Source organism: Eubalaena glacialis, chromosome 11, assembly GCF_028564815.1.
Source record: "Eubalaena glacialis isolate mEubGla1 chromosome 11, mEubGla1.1.hap2.+ XY, whole genome shotgun sequence".
Classification (NCBI taxonomy): domain Eukaryota; kingdom Metazoa; phylum Chordata; class Mammalia; order Artiodactyla; family Balaenidae; genus Eubalaena; species Eubalaena glacialis.
This window is the reverse complement of record NC_083726.1, coordinates 101,998,514-102,022,879: the sequence shown is the minus strand read 5'-3', so window position 1 is coordinate 102,022,879 and position 24,366 is coordinate 101,998,514. Positions and strand designations below refer to the sequence as shown.

At 36.1% G+C, this 24,366-nt stretch overlaps 1 protein-coding gene across 3 annotated transcripts in view; it reads left to right on the top strand.

Moving 5' to 3' along the window:
* PIK3C2G (phosphatidylinositol-4-phosphate 3-kinase catalytic subunit type 2 gamma) overlaps positions 1 to 24,366 on the top strand; it is a 357,132-nt gene that overhangs the window by 41,148 nt on the left and 291,618 nt on the right. For all 3 annotated transcript variants that reach the window (XM_061204611.1, XM_061204610.1, XM_061204612.1), the window contains exons 8-10: positions 13,892 to 14,014; positions 18,040 to 18,073; positions 23,664 to 23,862. In XM_061204611.1, the coding sequence (XP_061060594.1) occupies positions 13,892 to 14,014; positions 18,040 to 18,073; positions 23,664 to 23,862 (356 nt within the window). The remainder of the gene's footprint in view (positions 1 to 13,891; positions 14,015 to 18,039; positions 18,074 to 23,663; positions 23,863 to 24,366) is intronic.

The following is a 24,366-nucleotide window of genomic DNA, read 5'->3' as shown; positions in this document are numbered from 1 at the left end:
AAGCTACAAAGATGAATAAAGCAGGGGGTCTACACTTGAGTGACTTTCATTCTATCATGGCAAAACAGACAAGTAAACAGATGTGTGTAATAAAGTGTCATAGGTACTATGAAAGACCTATGTGTATACAGGACACACAAAAGAGGGTTATCAATTTTACTTATTTGATCTGAGTGTTGAAAAATAAGTAAGCCAGCCAGAGAAGCAGCGTGGTAAGGAAAGTGGGAAGTAGGGATAACTTTAAGCATACGACAACATGAACAGAGCAGGTAGCAAACAGCCTGGTGTGATTAGGAAACTGTATGTACTTTGGAATGGCTACAATTAGGGTTCAAGGTGAGAGCCTGGAAAAAAGACCAGATGAAAGGGACAAGCAGGAACCAAGTTACGTAGGGTCTTAAGGACATTTCATGGACAATTTAATGATTTTCTAATTTATCAGCTGATGACATAGAGCCATTATGCAGGGCGGTAGAATGACAGATGGGTGATTATAGGACATTTCATTAACCCAAAGAAATGAGGAGGGCATGGACAAAAGCTCTACTATAGGGAAGGACAGGAGGAGACAGATTCACAACAGGTGAAAATCTGTAATTTACATGACTTGCTGAAAAACTGTGAGCAATGAAAGAACACAGTGTTTAGAATACCTCCAGATTCCTGGCTTCTGACTGACTGCATGGAGATGTCAATTAACTAAAACAGTGAAGATAGGAGAAGCTAGCTTGGCAGGGAACATAATGGATTCAGTCCAAGACTACTGAGATTTGGCCACCTATTGGGCATCCAAGTTGTAGTCACCATTAAGCAGATCATTTCTTATAGCTTGTTCTTCCAGGGAAGGATCAGTCTTCCACAGATAAAACATTGTATGATTACAGAAAATGAGGTAAGAGAATGTATTGAAAACAAGACTCCTTTTTCCATTAAAAAAAATGACCTTGATATATATAAAAGGATACAGATCTTAAGTAACTACTCCTAATATTAAAAAACAGTAAAGGGTTCTGAAAATAATAAGTTATATTTGATGTAGATACCAAACTCATACGTGAATTCCACATAAATATGTAAAGATATGGTGGTGACAAATACACAGCTCATATTCCTTCCCAAATTGTAATCCTCTCACTCTAATTCCATTTTTCTTTCTTGAGCCTGGCCTGAATCTGGAAGTTTAAAATGTGGAATGTGAAAAGAATTCACAATTAAATTAAGTCTCATAAAAGTGTCACAATTACTACTTCTTTGTCATAGTCATTCTTTCTAGCATAGAATTTGAAATTTACCAGGTACCCAGGGCACATTAAGACTTCATTCCTAGATCATTTATGTCTCTTGACTAGACACAGATATACTTTTGAGGTTATCATAACTTACTTATGGATGAATTTTAATTATCTAAATGTCTCAGTACTGCTCATGTATCATAGATATCTTTTTACAAACACACAAACACATGCACAAATTGTTGAGAATCTGTAACAGTTCTTAATTTCCAAATATAGAAGTTTGATCATACCACTTATATATGAAGGCTTCAATGTTTTCACTTTGAAAGAAACCATTTTTGAAAGAAACCAATTGTTCCAAAATGACTGAAAAGTTGGCAAAACATCAAAGAAATACTGTCTTTATATTATCACTGGCAAATAGTTATTATCACCCACATCTGAATTATTTTATAAATAGGCCACAGTGTCTGCAACTTTCCACATGAACTCCCCCCAAAACAATGAACTTTTTAAATGACATTCTTCCTACTAAGCATCAACAGCTAAATATCTAAGAAATGAGGACAGACTGTGATATTATCAATTCACAATTTTGCACTTTCTATTTGTTTGACAAGTGCATTAAGTAGCATTTCATCAGCCTTGAAAACAGTACCAATTTGAAGAATAATTTTTATATTTCTCAAACTTGGATTATTACATGATTTGAAAAAAAATAACAAGCAGGCTAAATAAATATGCCATTAATATTATTGAATAACATGGATAACTTAAATTTCCAAATATTTTATTTCCCCAGCAATGGCTATTAACATATTTTAGGCTTGACTTATTTCAGATTGGGCATCCTAACTATTATGTTTGTTAAATGGCTGATTTTGTAAGTAATGTACATAGAGCTTTTTCTTTGGGCATTTTTTTTCCTCTCTTCTATTCTACTCATAATTAAGGAATGTTTTCTGTATTCATGCTATATTCTGAATTCATCTCTAACATTTAGGAGAAATTAAGAATAGAAGAAAGAGAAAGAATTTTCCCCTAAGGTATTACTTAATGCTTACTTAGTACAAATTACTGAACTATTTATTCACTGGAATCAACAGAAATCAAAGTCAGAACCATGCTCTGAAATTGCTGATGATCTAGTTGGAAAGACAGCATGTTCACATAATGCACATAGAGCAGTGTATGTACAGGACAAAGCAATGTAAAACCAGATTTCAATCTAGATGGAAGAATCAGCTTCTGATTCAAAGTTGCTTTTTCCTAGTGGCCTCTAGTGCATTGTCTCCAAAATTTTATTTAAATGACAAGTAGGACCTTTAGAGACAGTTAGCAATGCCTACCACTGATGACAAACCTACACTAGGATCTAGTAACTGATGAACTAATTGTAAACCAGATGGATCTGGATTGAGAAAAATCTATTCATGCTTCAAAATGTAGTTTGGCTTCATGAAACATCTGCCTGGTGTGAAATGAGCTAAAAGCCTCCAAACCCTTTACCATCAAGCCCATGGCTCAGAGGATGTACCAACTAGATAATCAGAAAAATATGGCATCTCTATTATTCAGGTATAAGTAATTCAATGAGGAAGGCAGAATAATTCTTAACTCACACTTTCCTCTCCTCAAGACAAAAATCCAACAATATTTAGACTCTAGAGAGAGACCAAAAATTCCATTTATAAGGAGAAAGAAAGGGGGCACATAGGGATCTGATAATATATATTTACTTTTTTAGAACTGAAGCTTTCTTAGTAACAAGCAGATCAACTGTTGGATTTTCAGAAGTTTCGATATCAAACATAATTTAATCAGAGTGGCAGTAAAGACAGAATTTAGGAGCAGAGATTCTAAAGTCAGGTAAACGTATTTGCAAACCCTCTGCCACTAGGGAAGCTTTTATTCAGCCATCCTTGAGTTTATATTATTCATCACTAGAGTGAAGATAATAAAATAATGTGATGTTTTTTAAAATTAACTGAACAGTAGATGTAATGTGTTTAATATTATATAGTGGCTGGAAGATAAAAAATGTTCAAGAAAAGATAAGTACAAGTGTTATTTTATTGCTATTAGAGTTGTTATTTTTAACACTATTACTAAAGTAGAGGATTGTATAGGATCTAGAAGAAAAATGTCACAAAACTGATTTGCATTCACAACAGAGTATAAGAGGTGGGAAAGGAGTAAAAAAATCATAAGAAGAAAATAGGGTGAAATGAATTGGTAACAAGGACCAGCTGAAAGGTCACAAAAGGAGAAGTCAAAGACATGAAGGAGATAAAGTCAGGTTACAAGGGAAATAAAACACCTTTGCAGAACTGGAACCTACCTTAGCAGAAATAAAGGGCAGATTGAAACTACTAAAAGTCAAACCTATGTATAGAACACTGCCAGACATGAAGAAGAAGAAAACTGAAAGATCTTCAATAAGGAAGATAATCACTAACCAACATAATCTGCATTCCTAGTGAGATACAGAATTAAAGCTTTTTGTCAAAAGAATAACATGATCTGATGATTTAAGATTTGTGCAGTGAATTATATAATATACGAAGAACATACACACACACACACACACACACATGCACACACACCCATTAAAGAAGAAGAACTAAGCAGACAATCTTATTACACAATAAGTTTGGTACAAAATATTGCCAATATCATAGGATCTGCTTTTACACCACTTCATATCTCTTTTCTTCTACATAAGAGATATCCTTTGGTGAAAAGCCATGTTGTAGCTTTTCTTTGCCATTTCAGCACCAAAGTATGCATCCATTATCAATAAGGACACCTCAAAGATATTTCAGATTCAGTTCCACGCCACCACAATAAAGTAAATATGGCAATAAAGTGAGTCACATGAATTTTTTTGGTTTCCCAGTGCATATAAAAGTTATGTTTACACTATACTGTAGTCTATTAAGTGTGTAATAGCATTATGTCAAAAAAAACACAATGTACATACCTTAGTTAAAAAATAATTTATTGCTAAAAAAATGTCAACCATCATCTGAGCCTGCAGTGAGTTGTAATCGTTTTTGCTGATGGAGGATCCTGCCTTGATGTTGACGGCTGCTGACTGATCAGGGTCGTGGTTGCTGAAGGTTGGAGTGGCAGCAGCAGTTTCTTAAGATAACAATGAAGTTTGCCATATTAATTGACTCTTCCTTTCATGAACGATTTCTCTGCGGCATGCAACGCTGTTTGACAGCATTTTACCCACAGTAGAACTTCTTTCAAAACTGGAGTCAATTCCTCTCAAACCCTACCACCGCTTTATCAACTAAGTTTATTTAATATTCTAAATCCTTCATTGTCAGTTCAACAATCTGCACAACATCTTCACCAGGAGTAGATTCCATCTCAAGAAACCACTTTCTTGGCTCATCCATAAGAAGCAACTCCTCATCTGTTCAGGTTTTATCATGAGATTACAGCAATTTAATCCCACCTTCAGGCTCCACTTCTAATTCTAGTGCTCTTGCTATTTCTATCACATCTGCAGTTACTTCTTCCACTGAAGTCTTGAACTCCTCAAAGTCATCCAGGAGGGTTGGAATCAACTTCTTGATTCCAACTCCTATGAATGTTGGAATCCTATGTTGATATTTTGACCTTTTCTTTTGAGTCACAAATGTTCCTAAGGGCATCTAGAATGGTGAATCCTTTCCTGAATGTTTTCAATTGACCTTGCCCAGATCCATCAAAGGAATCACTATCTATGGCAACTATAGCTTACAGAATGCATTTCTTAAATAATAAGACTTAAAAGTCAAAATTACTCCTTGATCCATGGGCTGCAGAATGGATGTTGTACAAGCAGATATGTAAACAACATTAATCTCACTGTACATCTTCATCAGAGCTCTTGGGTGACCATATGCATAATATCAATATTTTGAAAGGAATCTCTTTTTCTGAGCAGTAGGTCTCAACGGTGGGCTTAAAATATTCAGTAGACCATGTTGTAAATAGATATACTGTCATCCAAGCTTTCTTGTGCCATTTATAGAGCACAGGCAGAGCAGATTTTGCATAATTCCTAAGGGCCCTAGGATTTTCAGCATGGTAAATGAGCATTGGGTTCAACTTAAAAGTCACCAACTGCATTAGCCCCAAACAAGAGAGTCAGCCTGTCCTCTGAAGCTTTGAAACCAGGCATTGACCTCTCCTCTTTAGCCATGAAAGTCCTATGTGGCTTCTTCTTCCAAGAGAAGGCTGTTTTGTCTACATACATTGAAAATCTGTTGTTTAGTGTAGCTACCTTCATTAATTACCTTAACTAGATCTTCTGGATACCTTGCTGCAGCTTCTACATCAGCAATGCTGCTTCATCTTGTACCTTTATGTTATAGAGACAACTTCTTTCCTTAAACCTCATGAACCAAGCTCTGCTAGCTTCAAACTTTTTTTCTGAAACTTCCTCACCTCTCTTAGGCTTCTTAGAATTGAAGAGTTAGGGCCTTGTTCTGGATTAAGCTTTGGCTTGAGGGAATGCCGTGGCTGGTTTGATCTTCTATCCAGACCATTGCAACTTTCTCCATATCAGCAATAAGGCTGTTTCGATTTTTTATCATCCCTATGTTCACTGGAGTAGCACTTTTAATTTCCTTCAAGAACTTTTCCTTTGCATTTACAACTTGGCTAACTGTTTGGTGAAAGAGACCTAGCTTCTAGCGTGTCTCTGCTTTCGACATGCTTAATGTCAAATGATATCCTCACTAAGCGTAATCATTTCTAGCTTTTGATTTAAAGTGGGAGATATGCAACTCTCCCTTTCACGTGAACACTTAGAGGCTATTATAGGGTTATTAATTGGCCTAATTTCAAATTTTTGTGTCTCAGGGAAGAGGGTGGCCCAAGGAGAGGGAGAGAGATGGGGGAACAGCCAGTAAGCAGAGCAGGCAAAACAATATTTATAGATTAAGTTTGCCATCTTATATGGGTGAGGTTCATGGTGTCCCAAAACAATTACAATAGTAACATCAAAGATTACTGATCACAGATCACCATAACAAATACAACAATGAAAAGTTTGAAATATTGCAAGAATTACCAAAATGTGACACAGAGACATGAAGTGAGCAAATGCTGTTGGAAAAATGGCACCGATAGACTTGCTCAACGCCACAAACTTTTAATTTGTAAAAAATGCAATATCTGCAAAGTGCAATAAAGTGAAACATAATAAAATGAGGTATGCCTGTTTAAGGTTTAGGTTTCCTTTTTAATGTACCTAAATGGAATCAAACTATATGTACTTTTTGTGCCCCGTATTTTTCACTCAATATCACTTTTGTGATCTATCCACATTATTCTATATATGCTTTTGAATTATTTTCATTGCTGTACATTACTCAATTAGATTAGCAAACTTCAACTTATCTATTCTACTGTTGATGTACATTCAAGCTAATCTCAGGGGGTTTTCTAGGGTACATAACTAGGGCCATAGACTTACAAGGTAATACCAAACACTTCGTTTGGTCATACACATTTCACAATATATAAGAGTTCCCATTGCTTTATTTTCTCACCAAAGTGTGGTATAGTCCAACTTTTAAAAATTTTGCCTACATGAGGTATATGTAATGAGATATTATTTCAGTTTTAATTTTTATTTTGCTGACTACTAATGCCTTCATAATTCTTCACTCTTTTTAAACATAACATCAAACTGTTTACTTTCTATCTTACTTTCATTATGATGTCACATTTATTAAATCAACTTTCTTGAAGTTTAATTTATATATATAAAATAAAATACACTCATGTAAACTGTATACTTTGACTAGTTTTGAAAATGTATATACCTATATAACACCCATGGAAAACAAGATATAAAACATTTCCGTTACAAAAAAAGTGCCCCAGTACTTACCTGCAGTAAAAACCCTGCCATCCTAGACATCATGGAACTAAAGATTTACTTTCTGTCAATATGTATTTCTTTTACCTGATCTCCAGTATAATTTTACTAGAAGTGACAAGTGGTAAGAGGAGAATCCTTGCCTTCTTGTTAAACTTAGAGAGAAAGTTAGTCTTTCACCACTGAGTATGATGTTATGTGGAAGTTACATGGTTATGGCATGAAATTAGTTGCTCCTTGCTAGGCTGAAGAAGTTTCCTTCTATTCCTAATTCGCTAAGAGTTTATACCATAACGGGGTGATGAATTTTATCAAATGCTTTTTCTGTATCTATACAGATGGGCATATGATTTTTTTCATTTATTCTTCTCAAATTTTAAAAATATCCTTGCATTACTGGGATAAACCACACTTTGTAACAATTTAGAACCCTTTCTACATATTTCTGGCTTCAACTAGCTAATATTTTGTTAAGGATATTTGCATCTGTATTTATGAGAGACATCAGTCTATACTTTTCTTATAATGTTGTGGCTTGATTTTAACATTGGAGTAATGCTGGCTTTATAAAATAAGTAGAGAAATATACCCTCTGACTCTGACTCTGTATTCTGAAATAATATGAGTAGATTTGGTTTTACTTCTTCCTTAAATGTTTGATAAAAATCACCAATGAAACCATCTGTTTGGAGTTTTCCTTATAAGCAGGATTTTATTATAATTTCACTTTGACATAGAATTATTCAAATTTTAAAGCCATAAATTTGCCTCTAAATTTTAGTGGCATCCCACAAATTCTGATATGTTGGCCATCATCTCTTTAAATATCTCTCTGCCCCATTCTTATCTTTCCAGAACTCCAAATGCATGTATGACTATAACAGGTATTAGATGGTATGTTCTGGTTTTTATTCCCACTCTTTTTCCCCTTTGGTTTTGGTTAGGATCATTTCTCTTGACCTACCTTCAATTTCACTGATACTTTCCTTAGCTGTGTTCAATCTGCTGGTGAGTTCATTGAAAGAGTTCCCCATCTCTAATACCAAATATATTTTTATATTTCTATGATTTCCATTTGACTCTTGTATATAGTTTCCATATCTCTGCTGAAATTCCCCACATGTTCATGCATGTCGTCCACATTTTCCACTAGATCCTGTAACATGCTTATCATAGTTACTAAAAGTCCTTGTCTGACTGATTGTTCTAACGTCTGGGTTATATATTCTGCTTATGCTTTTATTATGTAGATAGAGTTGATAAATCTAGTCAAGATTTGAGCTTTGTGCTTTGTTGTTGCTATCATTATCGTCAGGGCACATCAAGCTTCAAACTCCTCCAGTGATTAGTTACTATTACCTGTACTTATATAGGGGGCCTGCAGTACTAGCGTCTTTTTCTCTGTTCCTGCTTCACCCTCAGCTTTCAACAGTCCCCGATTGCCTATGCTGCAGAGAAGATCTCTCGCAATACTTTTTTGTCTCTAAGTTCTGTGGTAATGATCAACCACAGCCTTAGGCAGACTGTTTTTGAGCCTCAAGATTGGAACTTTCTTAGCATTTCTGCCTCAAGATTGGAACTTTCTGGCAGCCAAACTGTACCTTATATCTGCACTTAGTCTTGTACAGGAGAGAGTTTTCTGTCCCTCCTCCATGGTTTCTGACTGCTGACTGGTATCCATGTAGGATCCTGGACTCAAGAGAGGTCTCCTGCCCCTACCCCAGGAGCAAAAGGTTTTTGCTTCTACCATTCTCTCATCAGCAAAGGATCTTAACCCATGTCTTACCTCTCCCCCAGAAAGGTTTTGCTTTTTCTCCCCTGCTCAAAAAGCAAGAGATTTTTGCCTGGGGTCAGGGTCACAGAGGATTTCTCTCTCTTCTAGTATCATCATTTTTTCTAGTATCATAAACCAGCAACTTAGAGCTTTTCCTTCTTATGAGAGAAAGATCTACAGAATGAGATCTTTCATACCTCTCTCCCAGAAAGCTGATCACCTCCCACATACTGCACCGCTGAATGGACCTTCAGCTTCCTGCACTGTCTTCATTATTTCCCCTGAACAACTGGTAGGTGTTCAGAAAAGAGCTTACAAATGATTGGTAACTCACCTTGTGTCTTGGACTCCCAGATATTCCAAACTGACGTGCTTACTCTAGCCTTTAAGAATTTTTAAAATTTTGGCTGATTTATTCTTACCCTCGTATATAGTGGCCGCCTAGTTTTCCTGTGCTCTACCAAAGGTCAAATGTGTGCTCCATCTCCCCTTACCACTCTTTGGAATTCAGTATACTTGGTCACCTTTTGACCTCAGATCTCTAGTGGGGTCAGCAAAAATTATGATTTTTGTATATTATCTGCCTTTTTTCATTGTTACAGTGGCTCCAAAGTTCTACATTTTAAGCTGAAATGAAAATCCAAAGACGATTCTTAATCTTTAAGGAGCAGTTTGTGATAGCACTATTGAACCTGGAATAAAAATAATTCTAAATTCTCAATTTGTCTCTAAATTCATTAACTGAATTTGATAATTTTCAGTATGTAAACAGAAATAGAAATTCATTAAGGTTTATATAAAACTTGGAAAATGGCAAGTTGTTATGTGGCTGTTTTCAACACATATTACTTTGGTCTCCATCACACCTAAATGAAGGGAATGGGGTAGCAGGGGAACCTTACGCTCTTTTGTTTTGTTTTGTTTTCCAGAAAGATGCAGATAAGAAAAGTTTGTTACCAATCTTCACCAATGTTCAAAATATTTTAAAAATATCCTTAATATCTGAAGTATTAGAATGTTGCTCCTTCAGTCTCTATGACACGTCAAATATTTCTAAGATAAGCTTGGAATATAGCACATAAAATAACATCACAGCATTATTGTTAGTTTTTGTTAACCCATAGAGTTAGAAAGAATTTAGAGGTAGTCTAGTCCAAACTCCTATTTAATGCAAAAATTTCCTCTAAACATTCCTGATTGCTTGCATACTTATAATGTGGAAGAACTCTCTACTCACAGGGCAGCCTACTCAATTTTTGGAAAAAATAATTTTTACAAAAATTATTGAGCCAAAATGAATGTCTCTAAATTTGCAACCATTTGTTCTAATTTATCATTCCAGAGCTACTTACAGTAAATCTAATCCCCTTTTCAGTTGAAAGATCATCATATACTTGAAAGTGATTATGTTTCCTTTTTCTTCTTTTTTTCCAAACTGAAATTTCCTAGTACCATCAACTATCTTTCCTTTATGCCCATTAAACTGTAGTTTTATGGCTTATGCCTCAGTACTCTGTGTGCTCCAACTGTGACCCATACTTCCTCCCCCATCATCTAAATATTAAATGTTCTGAAATGTTATATACCCAGGTTTCCATTTTTCTTTCCTCTATCTATATTCTCCTTCTGGACAATCAAATCCAATTTCTTGGCCAGGTATCACCTCTATGAAAATAATGCCCAAATCTAGCTTTGATATCTCTTGAAATCGGGACTAATCCTGTGTTTTGTGTCTGTAGAATATCTCATATGATGGATCAGCCATCATAGGATTTGTAAAGTTTAGGCTGATTATTCCCCACCAAACATGATGTATGTGTATGTGTGGGTGGGTGTGTGCACACATGTGTGTATATTTGGGGGGGAAACCTAATGATGTGGGGTCAGAAAAGTTCTGCATTTGCTTTTGCCTGAGTCCAAAATAGTAACAACACTCTGGCACTATTTCTAGCATAACTTCCTGCTAAGGGTAGTGTAAATTAATACTCCACAACTACACGTAACACGATTTCTCAGGTAATCATTTTCCTCATTCAAAGCCCCAGGGTAGAGAGAGGATTCCTCAAAAGTTCTCTTGATCAGTAGGCATTGTTTTTCTTCTCCCACCTTTTGCAGGTGACAATCTATCCAGTGTCAGGGGTTTATTCCGGGATCTCAGCTCCAGGTCTGCCCCTTCCCTACCTCAACCAATTGGTTTAGGTCTAAAATTTCAGCACTTGTCCCACTGTAAGCAGTAAACACCAATCTCTAAGCCCGCTGACATTTTCTTCAGGCCACTGACATATCAATGTTGAAGCTACTGCTCAGGCTTTAAGCTCCCTCCTTAAATTTCTGTCAGCCAGAGATTTATCCTATCTTTGTTTTGGGCTAAAGTTTGCATTTACATTTTTTTCTATGGTTCAGCTAATGTTTATGTGAGCACACACTGTGTGTGTGTGTGTGTGTGTGTGTGTGTGTGTGTGTGTGTGTGTGTAAGGTGTCTATGTTTTCTCAGTCCAACAATTGCCAGAGCTAGAACCCCACTGCATTTTGGATGAAGGTTGAGTCTACTTGGTTGTCCCAATGGCAACTCAAGCTCTGTGTATCAAAAAATACACGCATCACAATTCCACCAAAACTCTTCTCATTTTGCCTGTGTTTCCAGCCATAATTAATGGCACTCTGTCTTTTGGTTTTCCGAGTATGAAGTTTTGGAATCATCTTAAATCCAGTCTTCTGTTGGTGCTCAATCCAATTAATCACCAAGTTAATTCTACAACTGCAAAATTTCACTTAACATATTCTAGCAAACTCAGTGACTCAAAAATGAAGTAAATATTTATCTTTCAGAATTTTTATGTAGATCAAATGAGATAAAGAGATCAAATAAGAAGCACTGCAAGACTGCAGTAAGAGATGGAGCAAATTAGCTGAGTGACCCAAGTCAACCCAGCATTTGCACTTTAGCAATATTTTACGGATTCCTACAAATTCACATATATCACATATCTACTAAGAATGTACGAATGAACACTAAACTCAGCACCTAATACATACCTCTCTCATAGTTTTAATGATTTTTAAATTTTCATCTTATTTGTTATCTGGGCACGTACAGTGTCTGATTTCTCTTATAAACTGAAAAGTCTGTGTGAATGGATTAAAAGGAATTAATTAAAAATGAATTAACTAAAATTTAGCCCTTATTCTCTGCCAGGCACCTTTTCTATTTTACCTTACTTAATTTTACAACAAACCAAAAATCAATTATTATTGTTCCAATTTTACAGAAGAGGGAATTCAGGCCCATGGAAGTTAAATAATTTGATAATGGTCTTAGGTAGAAATGGGGCAGAATCAGGATTTTATCACACATAACCTTATTGCAGAGCTGGAAACAGAGTTTCCTATGCTGTTGTGAATGAGTATATTAACATTATATTAATAATTGGGTTGCTCTCTTTGGGGAAAGCCCTATTTGTTAACAGTTCAGTCTCAAATGTGGTACTCAACACTAATCTCCAGTTCAGATTATATACATGTGCTGAGCTCTAACTTTCTGGTTATGGAGAGTACATGTCTTCTAATTTAATTTAATAATAAAGTAGCTCTTCTGGCAGCCACGTCACAATGTTGACTCATTGAATTCACACATAAATAAAACAACTGAGCTTTTTCCACATGAATTACTCATAAATTTTTCTTCCCATGTTATAACTGAGTAGTTGTATTTTCTTAATCTGTGAAAGATTTAAAATGTAACCCAATTAAGTTCATTTTTTTTTTACTTTTAGCTCATTAATCAAGTCTGTTGACAATTCTGGAGTCCTGACTGTGTCTTTCAAAGTATTAGTTAGCCATTCTTCGTAGGTTTTGTCATCAGTTTTCAGTGTTTATAAAATCTTATAAAAGGTACTGACAACATATTAAAAAGTTTTTTTTTCCACAAAAGACACAAAATGATGTTCCTTAAATATAATACCTGTTTTCTGTCTTTATATTGATAATGTTTTGCTAAGAAAATGCTCTAGAATAAGTAGAGTTGAATTCTTTTTATGTTATGAATTCATATCTTTGTGTAAAAAAAAGGAAAAATATTTTTCCACCTCTTCTGAAATAAACTCCATTTTGAAATCCTCCATTGGAATGACTGTGATTCTGGAATTGATAGAGCTGATGTGTTTTGAAAAGCCAACATTATTAATGATACAGATAAAATACATTAAAATATTATAGAGTGAAAGGTGATTAGCACAGGATTAAAGAAGAAAGGATACTTCTCAATATAGTTACTGGTAAAACACAAAAAAAGAATAAGGACAAAATAGGGCATTTTTTTTAATGAAAGCTAATTTAAGAACATGTGAAAGCTGAGAAATAAAAAATAAAACGATGAAAAGCTCTTAGAACTGTGACCACAAAATCTGTGTATAACTATCTTAAGCAAAGCCAGCAATTTTGATTTTAAGAATAGCTGGTCATTACTGTAGACCGTACTTGTCATCAGTGATTTTTTTGAAACATCAGTTGCTTAAAAGACAATACAATCAAATGATTACCAAACACCCCAACACCAAACTTCACTGTCCCAAATTTGTTCTGAGATCGGATTTTTAATAATTTTGCCCTCCTGTACACTGCTTACAAACACAGATGCATTCTGAAACTCTACATAGGTCTGCCATCAATTGTCTTGCTTTCAAAGTATTTTGCGGGAGCCACAGACTTTCAATCTCTCTCTCTCTATCTCTCTCTCTCTCCCCCTCCCTCCCATTTTATATCAGATAATGTTAAATTAGAGTTGATATATATAAAATACTAATAGTCCTACTTTCCAGCATTTACTTAATGCAAATTATGGCTTAGGCCACAGGATAATCAGTCTTGAGAACACGCTACATGGAAACAACCACATTGTATTCCATTTCCTCTTCCTGGAAAGAGAGGTAGTTTAAAGATAAATTAGTGTCCCCTTGATTGCAATAAATTCTAAGATGTCAATCTTTTCATCTACAGCAAAATGTGGATAATATTATTGAAGATGTTAAAAATATATGCATTGTTCTGGGATGTGTGGAGACCAAACAAATTACAGATGCTGTAAATGAACTAAATCTTATTCTTCAGAGAAAAGCAGAGGTAAGTACACTCATTTATTACACAGTAATTATTTTAAACCTAAGTTCAATAATTAATTAAAGAGAGTGAAAGACTTTTGACTAACTAGCATATATGTGGTGTGTGAGTGTGTGTGGGTACATGTACATTTCAATCATTTGCGGGTAATAGAAATTTAATTCTATTATACCAAAAGGATTTAATTAAATTAAAAGGAAATTTCTTATACCTTTGAAGTGTAACTACAATATAACCTTCAAGTGAGACTGAAATCAACTCTACAATCCTACCTAGATGAATATGCTTACATAATAATATTCACAGGCAAGCGTCTGTATAGTCTATTAATGGCTCTCATGCACACCAGAGTATGCAGATGTAAGCACCCATGCTTGCATGGACAAGCACATATGCAGGAAAGAAGAGATCAGTTCATGTGGTATTTTTTGCTGAATCTTCAAGGCACACTGCTTCTATGATCTCACATTCTGTGATGATTTCCTGGTTTTTCAGTTTAAAAAATGAGTATTATGTGATTGTTTTTTTAAAATCTCAGAAATATGATGTAGATTACGTGTGATTATTGCCCAAGAAAAAGATTAGGACATCTGGTTACAACAAATCATTCAATCTTGTTATTAGTTTAGCACGTGATAAAGCCAAAAGATATGATGCTGCTGATAATAATAACTAATACTTGATAGTGCATTGCAATAATAGTTTCATTTACGTATTACTTCATTTCACTTAATTTTTATTTTATTTCAATTCATCCTCACAGCAATACCTTGAAGTTGGTATTTTAAAGTTCATTTTAGTATTAAAATCTGATGCTTAGAGTGCTTGTGTACAGAGGATTAATAAGTGGCAAAATAGAGATTTGAATCCAGGCCTCTATACACACTCCAGTACATATGAAACTTCATGAGAGAGTGATTTCATTCATTCCTTATCTGGATGGATAGGAAGAGCAGAGATTATATTACCTTGAATGTGCCAGCCTTGAAATTTCAAAAAGATAGATTTAGAAAGTAGACAATTATACTAATATATATAAATCGCCATGCTTATTTTTTCAAATAGGTGACTGATAAAAATCAGTAATTTCTTAATGTTGGACTTCCTATGTCTTATTATAATTAGAATTGTGGGTTTTTGCGATTAGATGTAATAATGAATATAGAAATTCAAATACCTTATTTGCATTACATGAACAGTGATAGTGATAACTAAGGAGCAATAGAGTTATACCACCAAAAGATTTTCCAACACTTGAAGTTAAGCCAGGATACCAAGGTAGTGAGAATTAACTTTCAACAAGGCATTTGTTTCTCTTAGATTATCACATTTTGGAGATATTACAAATACCTAGAGCTGATAATAAAACACAAAGAGCACAGGGTCACACAAAGATGATTTGAATTCAAGATCTACAACTTTCTAGATGAATATCCTTTGGAAAATTAATTCATTTCTCTAAGTTTCAGTTTTCCTCATCTCTAAAACAGAAAAAGAAAACAGAATTTGAAGGGTTCTTGTGAATATTAGAAATAACGTTAATAAAGGGGCCAGATGATAGTGCATCTTGAATGAGAATCATTATTATTACTGGAAGTTGTAGGGCTGATGGTGGTGGTAGTTTTTTAGACTCTTCCTCATGAGGACAAGATGAAAGTTTTAATTCACACAAGCACCACTTTGGACCCTCTTATCTCAGGGCCATTGGTTACAGCCAGCTTCACAACAAATATGAGCCTTTGCTAGAGTAGGAGACCAGATGTATGAATGTGGACACATGTCTTTCCATCTGTTAAGACCACTTGGTTGTTCTTCAATTGTTATGTCCTGCTCTTGGTGAATCAGTAGAAACAAACTGATCAAAGAAGGAGGAAAATCTAATTTTAGGATGAAGCACTTCAAATGCTGTTAAACTAGTACTAGCTATAAAAAGCTTTACCTTTAAACATTCATTTTCTGAAACTCCCTAAAAGAATGAAAATGACAATTTTCTCAGAAATATCAAACTTTCAATATATCTGAAGCCAAAAGAATCCTTCAAGGAGAAATTAAGTATTGATATTTCCTACGAAAGCTATGAACAATTACAATTATCAAGAGAAGCTCATATTCACATTTCACATTTCTTATATACTTATGAGCAATAAATTGTATGTGATTATTCATGCACAGAAATGAAGAAAAAAGTTGACAATTAACAGTTTTATTCCATATATGTCAATGGTCAAAGTAAATAGTTCAATATCTCCAAATAAATTTCTACTCCAGATTCTACTTATTTTGAGGACACTTTAAAAGTTCACATATGTCACATCATTCAGATTTTTTTCTCCATCCATTTTTCCATCCTATCTTAACTATAGGCCCACCTATATAAGAAAATTGGCAAGAATAATAAGTACCTTTTACAGAATTTGTGCATTAACCAACTGCGGCTAATAATGCCAAAGTAGTTCAATCTATCCACCCACCATAACCTAAGATTAAAGAAATACTGAGAAATATGTCATCTGCCAACAAACTCAAAATTCAGAAGCTTTCCTTTTTTCTTGGCTGCATTTTTTGGTCAACTAGCAAGAGACTATTTCCTGCCATACATGGAAGTAATTAAGTATTTATTAAATGTAAGTTTTGGCAAAATGAAAAATTGTATCACAAATGCAGTTGTACTCTGTCTACTGCATGCTCCCACTCAGCACTGGAAACAATTTTCCATCCTTCAGAATTATATTCCAGAAGCTCACATATTTCCATTAAATACACAATAAATGAACTACAAAATAAAAAATACGGTCTTACGCATTGTGCTGTAGGTGGATGTCATGGTGATCTTAAAATACAAGTTTACATTTCTGAAGAAACTGAATTCTAGTTAAGTCATGCTGACACGTTTAATAGTCGCACCCACATGGCTGGGGTAAAGATCTTATGTGTAGTTGTTAAGCCCTGTGGTTGAAACTATGCTCAGATGAAATATTTTACCTAAGAGAAATGCTTCTGAAAAGGTTCATGTGAATGATGCTTTTAAGTGAAAAGTTGTATATAAATTTAATTACATTCTAAACACTACAGAAGTGTTTTCTCTCTAAAAGGAATACTGTAGCAAGTTCTTTGTTACAGGAAAACGATTATTCCCTAGTTTATTTGTGTGAAAATTCAGCTTTTCATTAATTGGATTTCCTTAAAAGCAAGCTTGTCAAAGCAAAATATTAAAAAAATTTAGTGTCAATTAAAATGGATCTTATTAGAAAACTGAATTTGCTTTTGGACTGAAACGTCATTTCTCATGAACCTGTAAATCACCTACCTTATATAGTTTTCATGATAATAAAGTTATAACCAGTAAATCCTAAACCACTAAAGTAATTCCAGGCCTACAATAGAGATAAACATAAACAAACAAGCAAACAAATAAAACCACCAAGCTAATGTATATGAACTTAAATGACAACAAAAATTTCAGATAGTATTTTTTTAAAATTCAGGATATGATCTCAAGTGTTTGACTATCATTTTTTTTTAATCCTAAAAAATAAAGGAAACTATATAGTGAATCTGTATGATTTTGCACCCTTCCATCCAGCCTTCTTTCTGTGCTGCCCAAAGCGTGTATCTGAAGTGACAGCTAAAATAAGAACTGGACACACTAAACAAAGAGAATTACAAATCTTTTATATTAAAAGTTTAGTCACTGTTGTGGAAGGGGGATTGAGTTTAGGCAATATCTGGAGAACTGTTCTAATAATACTAAGAAAAGGCTGAGCTTATGCTAGAGATTTCTTTTTTTTTTTTTCTGAATCAAATAACCTAGATTGCTGATTACAACAGTCAGAAGGCTTTTCTTTCATGTTACAATTTAGATTTCCTCTGTTTAGCAAGCAACATTGATATATGACACCAAGAAATACATTTCCTTTTTATCATGCCAGAGAAATTTCTGTATGTAGATTTTGGATATTATTGGTTTGGTTTCCCAAATTTGTTTTCTGAATAACAAGTGTATCTTTGGACCTGTTTTTCTTTTTCAGAATTTTCATCAAAATTCAGAAACTTCAGCAAAAGGTAAAACACACATGCATACTAAACAAATTATAAAACCAAAAATAATTTATATTTTTCAATTTTTCTCCAAATATTATAACACACACACACAAAATACTTTTGAGGGAAAAAATGCTTTGTTAAAACTTTATTTACTGATGGAAGTGATTATTCTGCAAGCGAATAAAAATCCACATTCCCTAGACTTTTGGCCTGAGATTTTTTTAACAATAGGGAAAGTCAAGAGAGCTATAAAAATTAAAGGAATACTGAAAATATCCTTACAACAATTCAAAGAAACTATAAAATTTTATTTAGCTAATTATATTTTGAAGTAAGAGAAGTCAGAAATGTAGCAGATGTCTTTCTTCAAAGTCACAAATTTCAAATTTAAATTCAAGCTCTATTTGAAAGACCAATTTAACATAACAGGTAGGAGGATTCGGTTCTGGAATAATTAGTATTCACAGAAGCTCTGAGCCTACAAAACTGCAAGCCACAGGAGGACTTTGCCTCTGTAGAAAAGAGCAGACTGTGACAGTGTGGTGTAGAGCAGTCTGGTTTCTGGAATCAGGCAGAACTGGTTTTGAATTCCCACTCTGCCCACTTTTTGACTCTGATCGTAAAGAAGTAAACTCTTTGATCCCCAGTCTTCCTAATATGCATAAAAGGTAGGATAGTATGTAAAGTGCAGGGTGTGGTCAGGGTTGTTCTTGTTTGCACAGGCAGATGGTATTTGGCTTATGAACACTTATGATTATCTTTAAGGAAATGGTCTGACTCACAGATGTTCAACTAACACCCTTGGATTCAAAGGTGACAGTGAAGCACAAATGATAACCCCAATCTGCCCTCCATACCCTTAGTGGTTTTCAGTAGAAAGATATGTACAGAGCGATACCCCCTCAACTCTATTCTCACCACTGAAAAGAAGACATTCAATTACATAGGAAGAACTCCCCCACTTCACATCATAGAGGAAAATGGGACAGCAAAGGATATGGGACAAAAAAACCTGTGCTAATGCAAAAATCTAGGCATTCATAAAACTCCAGAACACCACAGAATAAGGGGAGAGATAGACACCCCCTAACAATATTTCTAACATAGAGTCCAAGTGAAAGTGTGGAGTGAACAAGCTGGAGGTATGCCTATATGAAACTGGCCCTTTCTTTCTTTCTATTAGGAATGCTGGAACAAAATCCCCTCATCCCATGTTCCTCAGGGGTTGGGATATGAGATCTCACAAAACTGGACAGAAATGTTCCCAGGGACTTATATTCTATGCTAAGTCATCACAGAGAAGGAATTAATTCTATGGATTAAAAATTCCCATCCACAGCTCTCATAAGCTTTTGATAAATCAGAATTCTCATTCTGCAAGATAAATATATTTTTTCTAATATTTTATTATGTAGAAGCACCTTACAGCAGTTTATGGAGCAGAAAGGAAGAGTTTGCTGAAATGACAGCAAAATGAAATGAACATTTGCCAGCATATACATGCAGTTGCTTTCTATTCGGGTACTCTGAAATAAAAGTCTAGAACACTCTTTACACAAAATTTTGATCCAACAATAAGCCACTATTATTGATGATTCTTATACTTAATATTCTTATTGATTAACCTCAATATACCTTGAAGCTGAGAGGTTTGATCATACCTGTGCTCTACACCAGTGGTGAACAAATCTGGCATGCTGCCTGTTCGTGTAAACAAAGTTTTTTTTGGAACATGAAAAAAACCCAGATTTTAATGCAGACCATGTTTGCAAGGAAAGTACAGCCTTCATTGGACACAAGAAGCATTGGACATAGGATGTGACAAACAGCAACGCTGCAGAGACCATTTTCCTTTCAAGTGTACACTAGAATAAAGTCATATACTCTTACCCCTTCATTTCCAAAAAAAACAAAACAGATTCTAATTAATGCATTTTAATTGCCTATATATTGTCATTGTTTCTTTATTTCCTGATAACTATAACTCTTTTCTCATTGCAAAATCAGGTGTGATAAGTATTATTTCTCCATATTTCACCACCAAGCCCAGTACTTTGAGTCCTTAATACATTTCTGATGATATCTGAAATGCATTTTTCACCCAGAGTTCTGGAAGTAAAGCATAATGCATAAGCACACATCCCTATACTACCTCAAAGACGCAAATTATAACCTAAAAGTGTATTTCAGCACAAAAAGTAGAGTAGAGTTTGAGTAATTATCCAAATAATTAAGATTCTCCAAAATGTGTGCTGGAGCTTGAATTAATGAGATCTCTCACTCAAGTTTATGATTTGTGTATTCATTTGCACAAGACTGGGAATTATTAACGAGAAGTTTGTGCTTCCTGCTTCAGAGTACCAACAGTACAATCTGGGGACCAGAGAAACAAGATGTTTCTATAAATTTATAATTCTCTGCCTCCTGTTGTTCAGGAGAATCCCTGTTGGTTGGCCTCCAGAGTCTGAGGAGGCCTCTTTAAAGACTATTTTTATGCTGCTTTACTCTTCTGTTTCATTAATTGCTACTGCTGATTTCTCAGAGAATTTTAATTACAGCTCTTTCACTCTGCTTGTCACCTCAGGGTGTTTCAACAAAGGACACAATTTTAGAAATACAGCAAATAAGGAAAATTTGGCCATCTCATGAATTTTGTACAAATTTATAATAACGGAATAATAGCATGTGTTGAACAACAACATGTTTAATTAGGGGCAGAGCTACTGAGGGACAGGATGTGGGAAGAAGCTTCATGCTGAAGCTGGCCTCTTTCCTGAGTATCCAAACGCCTGGGCACTGGAACACTGCAGACTGTTGGAGGAAACATCAAGCTCTTCCTACTATTTTCTTTTCAAACCAACTAGGAACCGAAAAGCAATTTATGCTTGTAAACTACTTACGAGAAAGTGCACGTGTTTGAAAAAACAGCAGTATCGTGTGACTTGACACTGAACATGACTACGCCAAATCTGTGACCTGTTCCATTCCTAATCTTAATGGACATTTCTGTTTCTATAACTTAAAATATGAAAACCTTTAAATATGGTACAGTGAATAAACACGTTATGTGAATTAAAAAAAAAAAACACAACAGATCTTAAGAACATAAGTTTTAAGGATGTGCTTACTTGTTCTCTCAACGTCTCCTCAGCTTCCCAGGGCTCGGCCACCTCGCTCTCCTGGGCTGTGGCCCCCGGGGGCCTCGGAGCTGCACGTGGCCCAGCCTCCCGCGGGGTTGGGAGCGGAGCGGGGCGGGGCGGCGGAACCCCGTCCCGGGCCTGGCGTCGAGGACCCCACCTGGGACAGGTGAGCACCACCAGCCCTGCTCAACCTGTGGAAGAAGAGCCTGCAATCTGGAGAAGAACTGGTGTTCAGGCTGGACCACTACGAAGCCAAGGCCACGCGGCACATCCTCCTCACCAGACACTCCCAATACTACGCTGACGCCTCCCCGGAAAGAACCGCGCTCTGACCCCCCGAGTCGTGAACCGGAAGAACTAACTGACCTGGGACTCACAAGCTTGGAGTTGAAGTTTAATAAAATCGTCCGTCCGTCTGTGACCAGCGCTATAGAAACCTCCAACATCATCAGCTAACACCTGCCAGGCGTCTGGAAAGTCAGCACAGCCCTGCTGGGTGGGAAGGCGGCCCGTCGAAGCCGACCCGCCCGGGTCTCGCGGGAAACGGAGGCTGCGCGGAATCACGAGACGGAGCTCGGATGCAGGCCGACTTCTGGAGCTGCATCCACGGGCGGACGGCGAGCATCTTCAGCCGCTACTCCTGGAGCGGGGGCGGCCGTTCCCTCCACAGGCGGGCCCCCATCCCTACGCCTCGGCCGCTTTACCCACCCGGTGCTCCCGCCCGAAGGCCGAGGAGCTGTCCGGACGCTCGGGGACACGGGCTTCAGGCCTCCAGACGAAGTGTCTCCCTCTGAGGGCCGCCTCGAGGGGCCGCTCTCCTCCTCAGACCTGCGCCCAGCTACCTGCGTGGGAGCCGCCGATGACACGGTTTCTCCCCTCTGACTTCCCCGCATGGGCTGTACTGCCGTTTCGTTTCATTTCTCCACGACAAGGCGGCGGAAAAGTAGAAATATCTAAAATTCGGCATATCAGTACATATTTCTGGCCCAGGATGGAAAAGGGAACGTTCAGGTCGTATCTTTCGCAGGGTTTTCTGCGTCACTCTCATCTATCAAGACGCACCTGTGGGGTTTAAGGAGGCCTTTCGGGGGGATTGGACGAGGCCTGAGGTATCAAGGGGTCTTGGTCATGACCACAGGAGCCTTGCGACCCCCGACCCTCGAGACTTCGTCAGCAAAGTCAGGCACGGGTGACTCAGAGGAGCAGGAGGGCGCCAGAGCTTCCATTCATGACACTTCGCTTTATACATTCACCTAAGACCCTTTGTCACTTAAATATGTGTCAATTAAAGATTTTCCTCTTCTAGGTTAAAAATAATTTTAAAATATAATTTTTATATTTGAGGTTATTCATTTAACTTCTAAAACATTATAGTTGAATATTAAAAATAATTACAAGTCATGAGCGTATTATGATTATCGGCCTTCACTCATTCACTACTGCATACAAAATACCAGCAGTGAGTGTTATTCACTGGCCCCATTAAGAGTCTGACAGTGACTCCTACCCCAGGATGACGTTCACCATCCTCATAACCTTCTCCATTGTCATGGTGCCATCTTTCCTGACTTGGATCCGAGTCCGCCAGTTCTGCCTGGTCCATTTCATCAGCCTCTTCTGCTTCCTTCCCCTCAGAGAAGAGTTTTTCCAGCAAAGCGTCTATTGGGAGAGAGAACACCATTCTCAGAAAAATTTACCTTAAATTCGATGATTAAGGGACACTTTTCATGTGCTCTACAGTAAATTGGCATGCCTTCATTTAGCAGATGCTTGGAAACTCCTGGCCTCTGTACTTAAACAGTTTTCTTCATTTATTTTTTCCTTCATGACAAGTCACTTCTGGGAATAATCAATAGACTCCCTTTAAATAACTAATGGTAAAACTCAAGTAAGGCTGTGATTTTGAAGAAATGTAGTAAATATCATAAATCTTTCACTTTAAACTTATTTCAGATCCCAGCCATGTACTAATACCATTCTCATTTTATAGCAGCACAATGTGTATGATTAGTGTTCAGTTAATGGCAAACATCATAGCATAATCAAACTTATTATGATTAATTCTTTAGATGGAGTTTGTTTAAAGTACTTATAAGCCATGTAGATAACATGTTCCTTGTCTGAAAATTAATTCTAAACAATAATAATCTAAAACAAAAATATTGCAAATTACAGTTGATCAGAATGCCAAATTAATAACCCAAAACTCTGATTTGTGATTAAAGGTTGTGCTTCCCAAATTTCTGCAACTAAAGATATGAAAGCTTATTAACTATCTGTACTACTAGCAGCTAACCCAGGCTGCATACAGAGGCACAGATGGCTAATTGGCTTCAGTTGGTAGAGGGTCATTTAAAATAAATTTTCTTTAAATTTTGTTATAAAAATTTTCAAAGCTGTAACAGATGATTTTATGATAAATATTGCCCTTCACAGATGACCTGATTTCTATCCCTTTCCCCACCTAGGTTTGATAGAAAACGTGACAACTGAACTATCCACCTCCATCTACCACCTAATTGACATCTATTGCAGCAGCTTTTATGCAGATTTCCAACCTCTAAATGCACCTGTGCGTAGTGTTTCCTGTGTAAATCTTGGGCTCCATTCCCACCTTAGCTTCACAGTGTATGCAGCTCACAATATTCCAGAGACCTGGGTGCACAGGTAAGTAATGATGAGTTTTTTGCAAAAGGGTTAATTAATTTTGTGTAGCTTCTAATTGAGTATAATTTGCCTTGTTCTTATTTGCAGGAGCAAATATTTTATTTTGAAATTTAATCAGCATGGATTTATCCATATTCTTAAAATCATTTACAACTTTATTTCCAGTGCACATTCCTTTTCCCTCAAGTCTTCTCTCATTCTCCATATTAAAAACAACTGCCTGTTGTCCATGTATCATTATGGAAACAGAAAATGCTCATCCTACTTAGTGATTGCCCTAAATTTTTCATTTTTTTTGTTTGAGTTTAAATGACTAATGCCAATTAACACAGAGCAAGATAGCACACACACATACAGGGTGATGGAGAGTATTTAAAAATAGAAAAAAAAAATCACTTTGATCCCTATCAAGTTGTGAGCAGTAAATATTTTGTGAGATTAGTACATTGATAAAGTGGGAATTAGCCAAGAGTTATTTGAGTTACAATAGAAATTAAGCACATT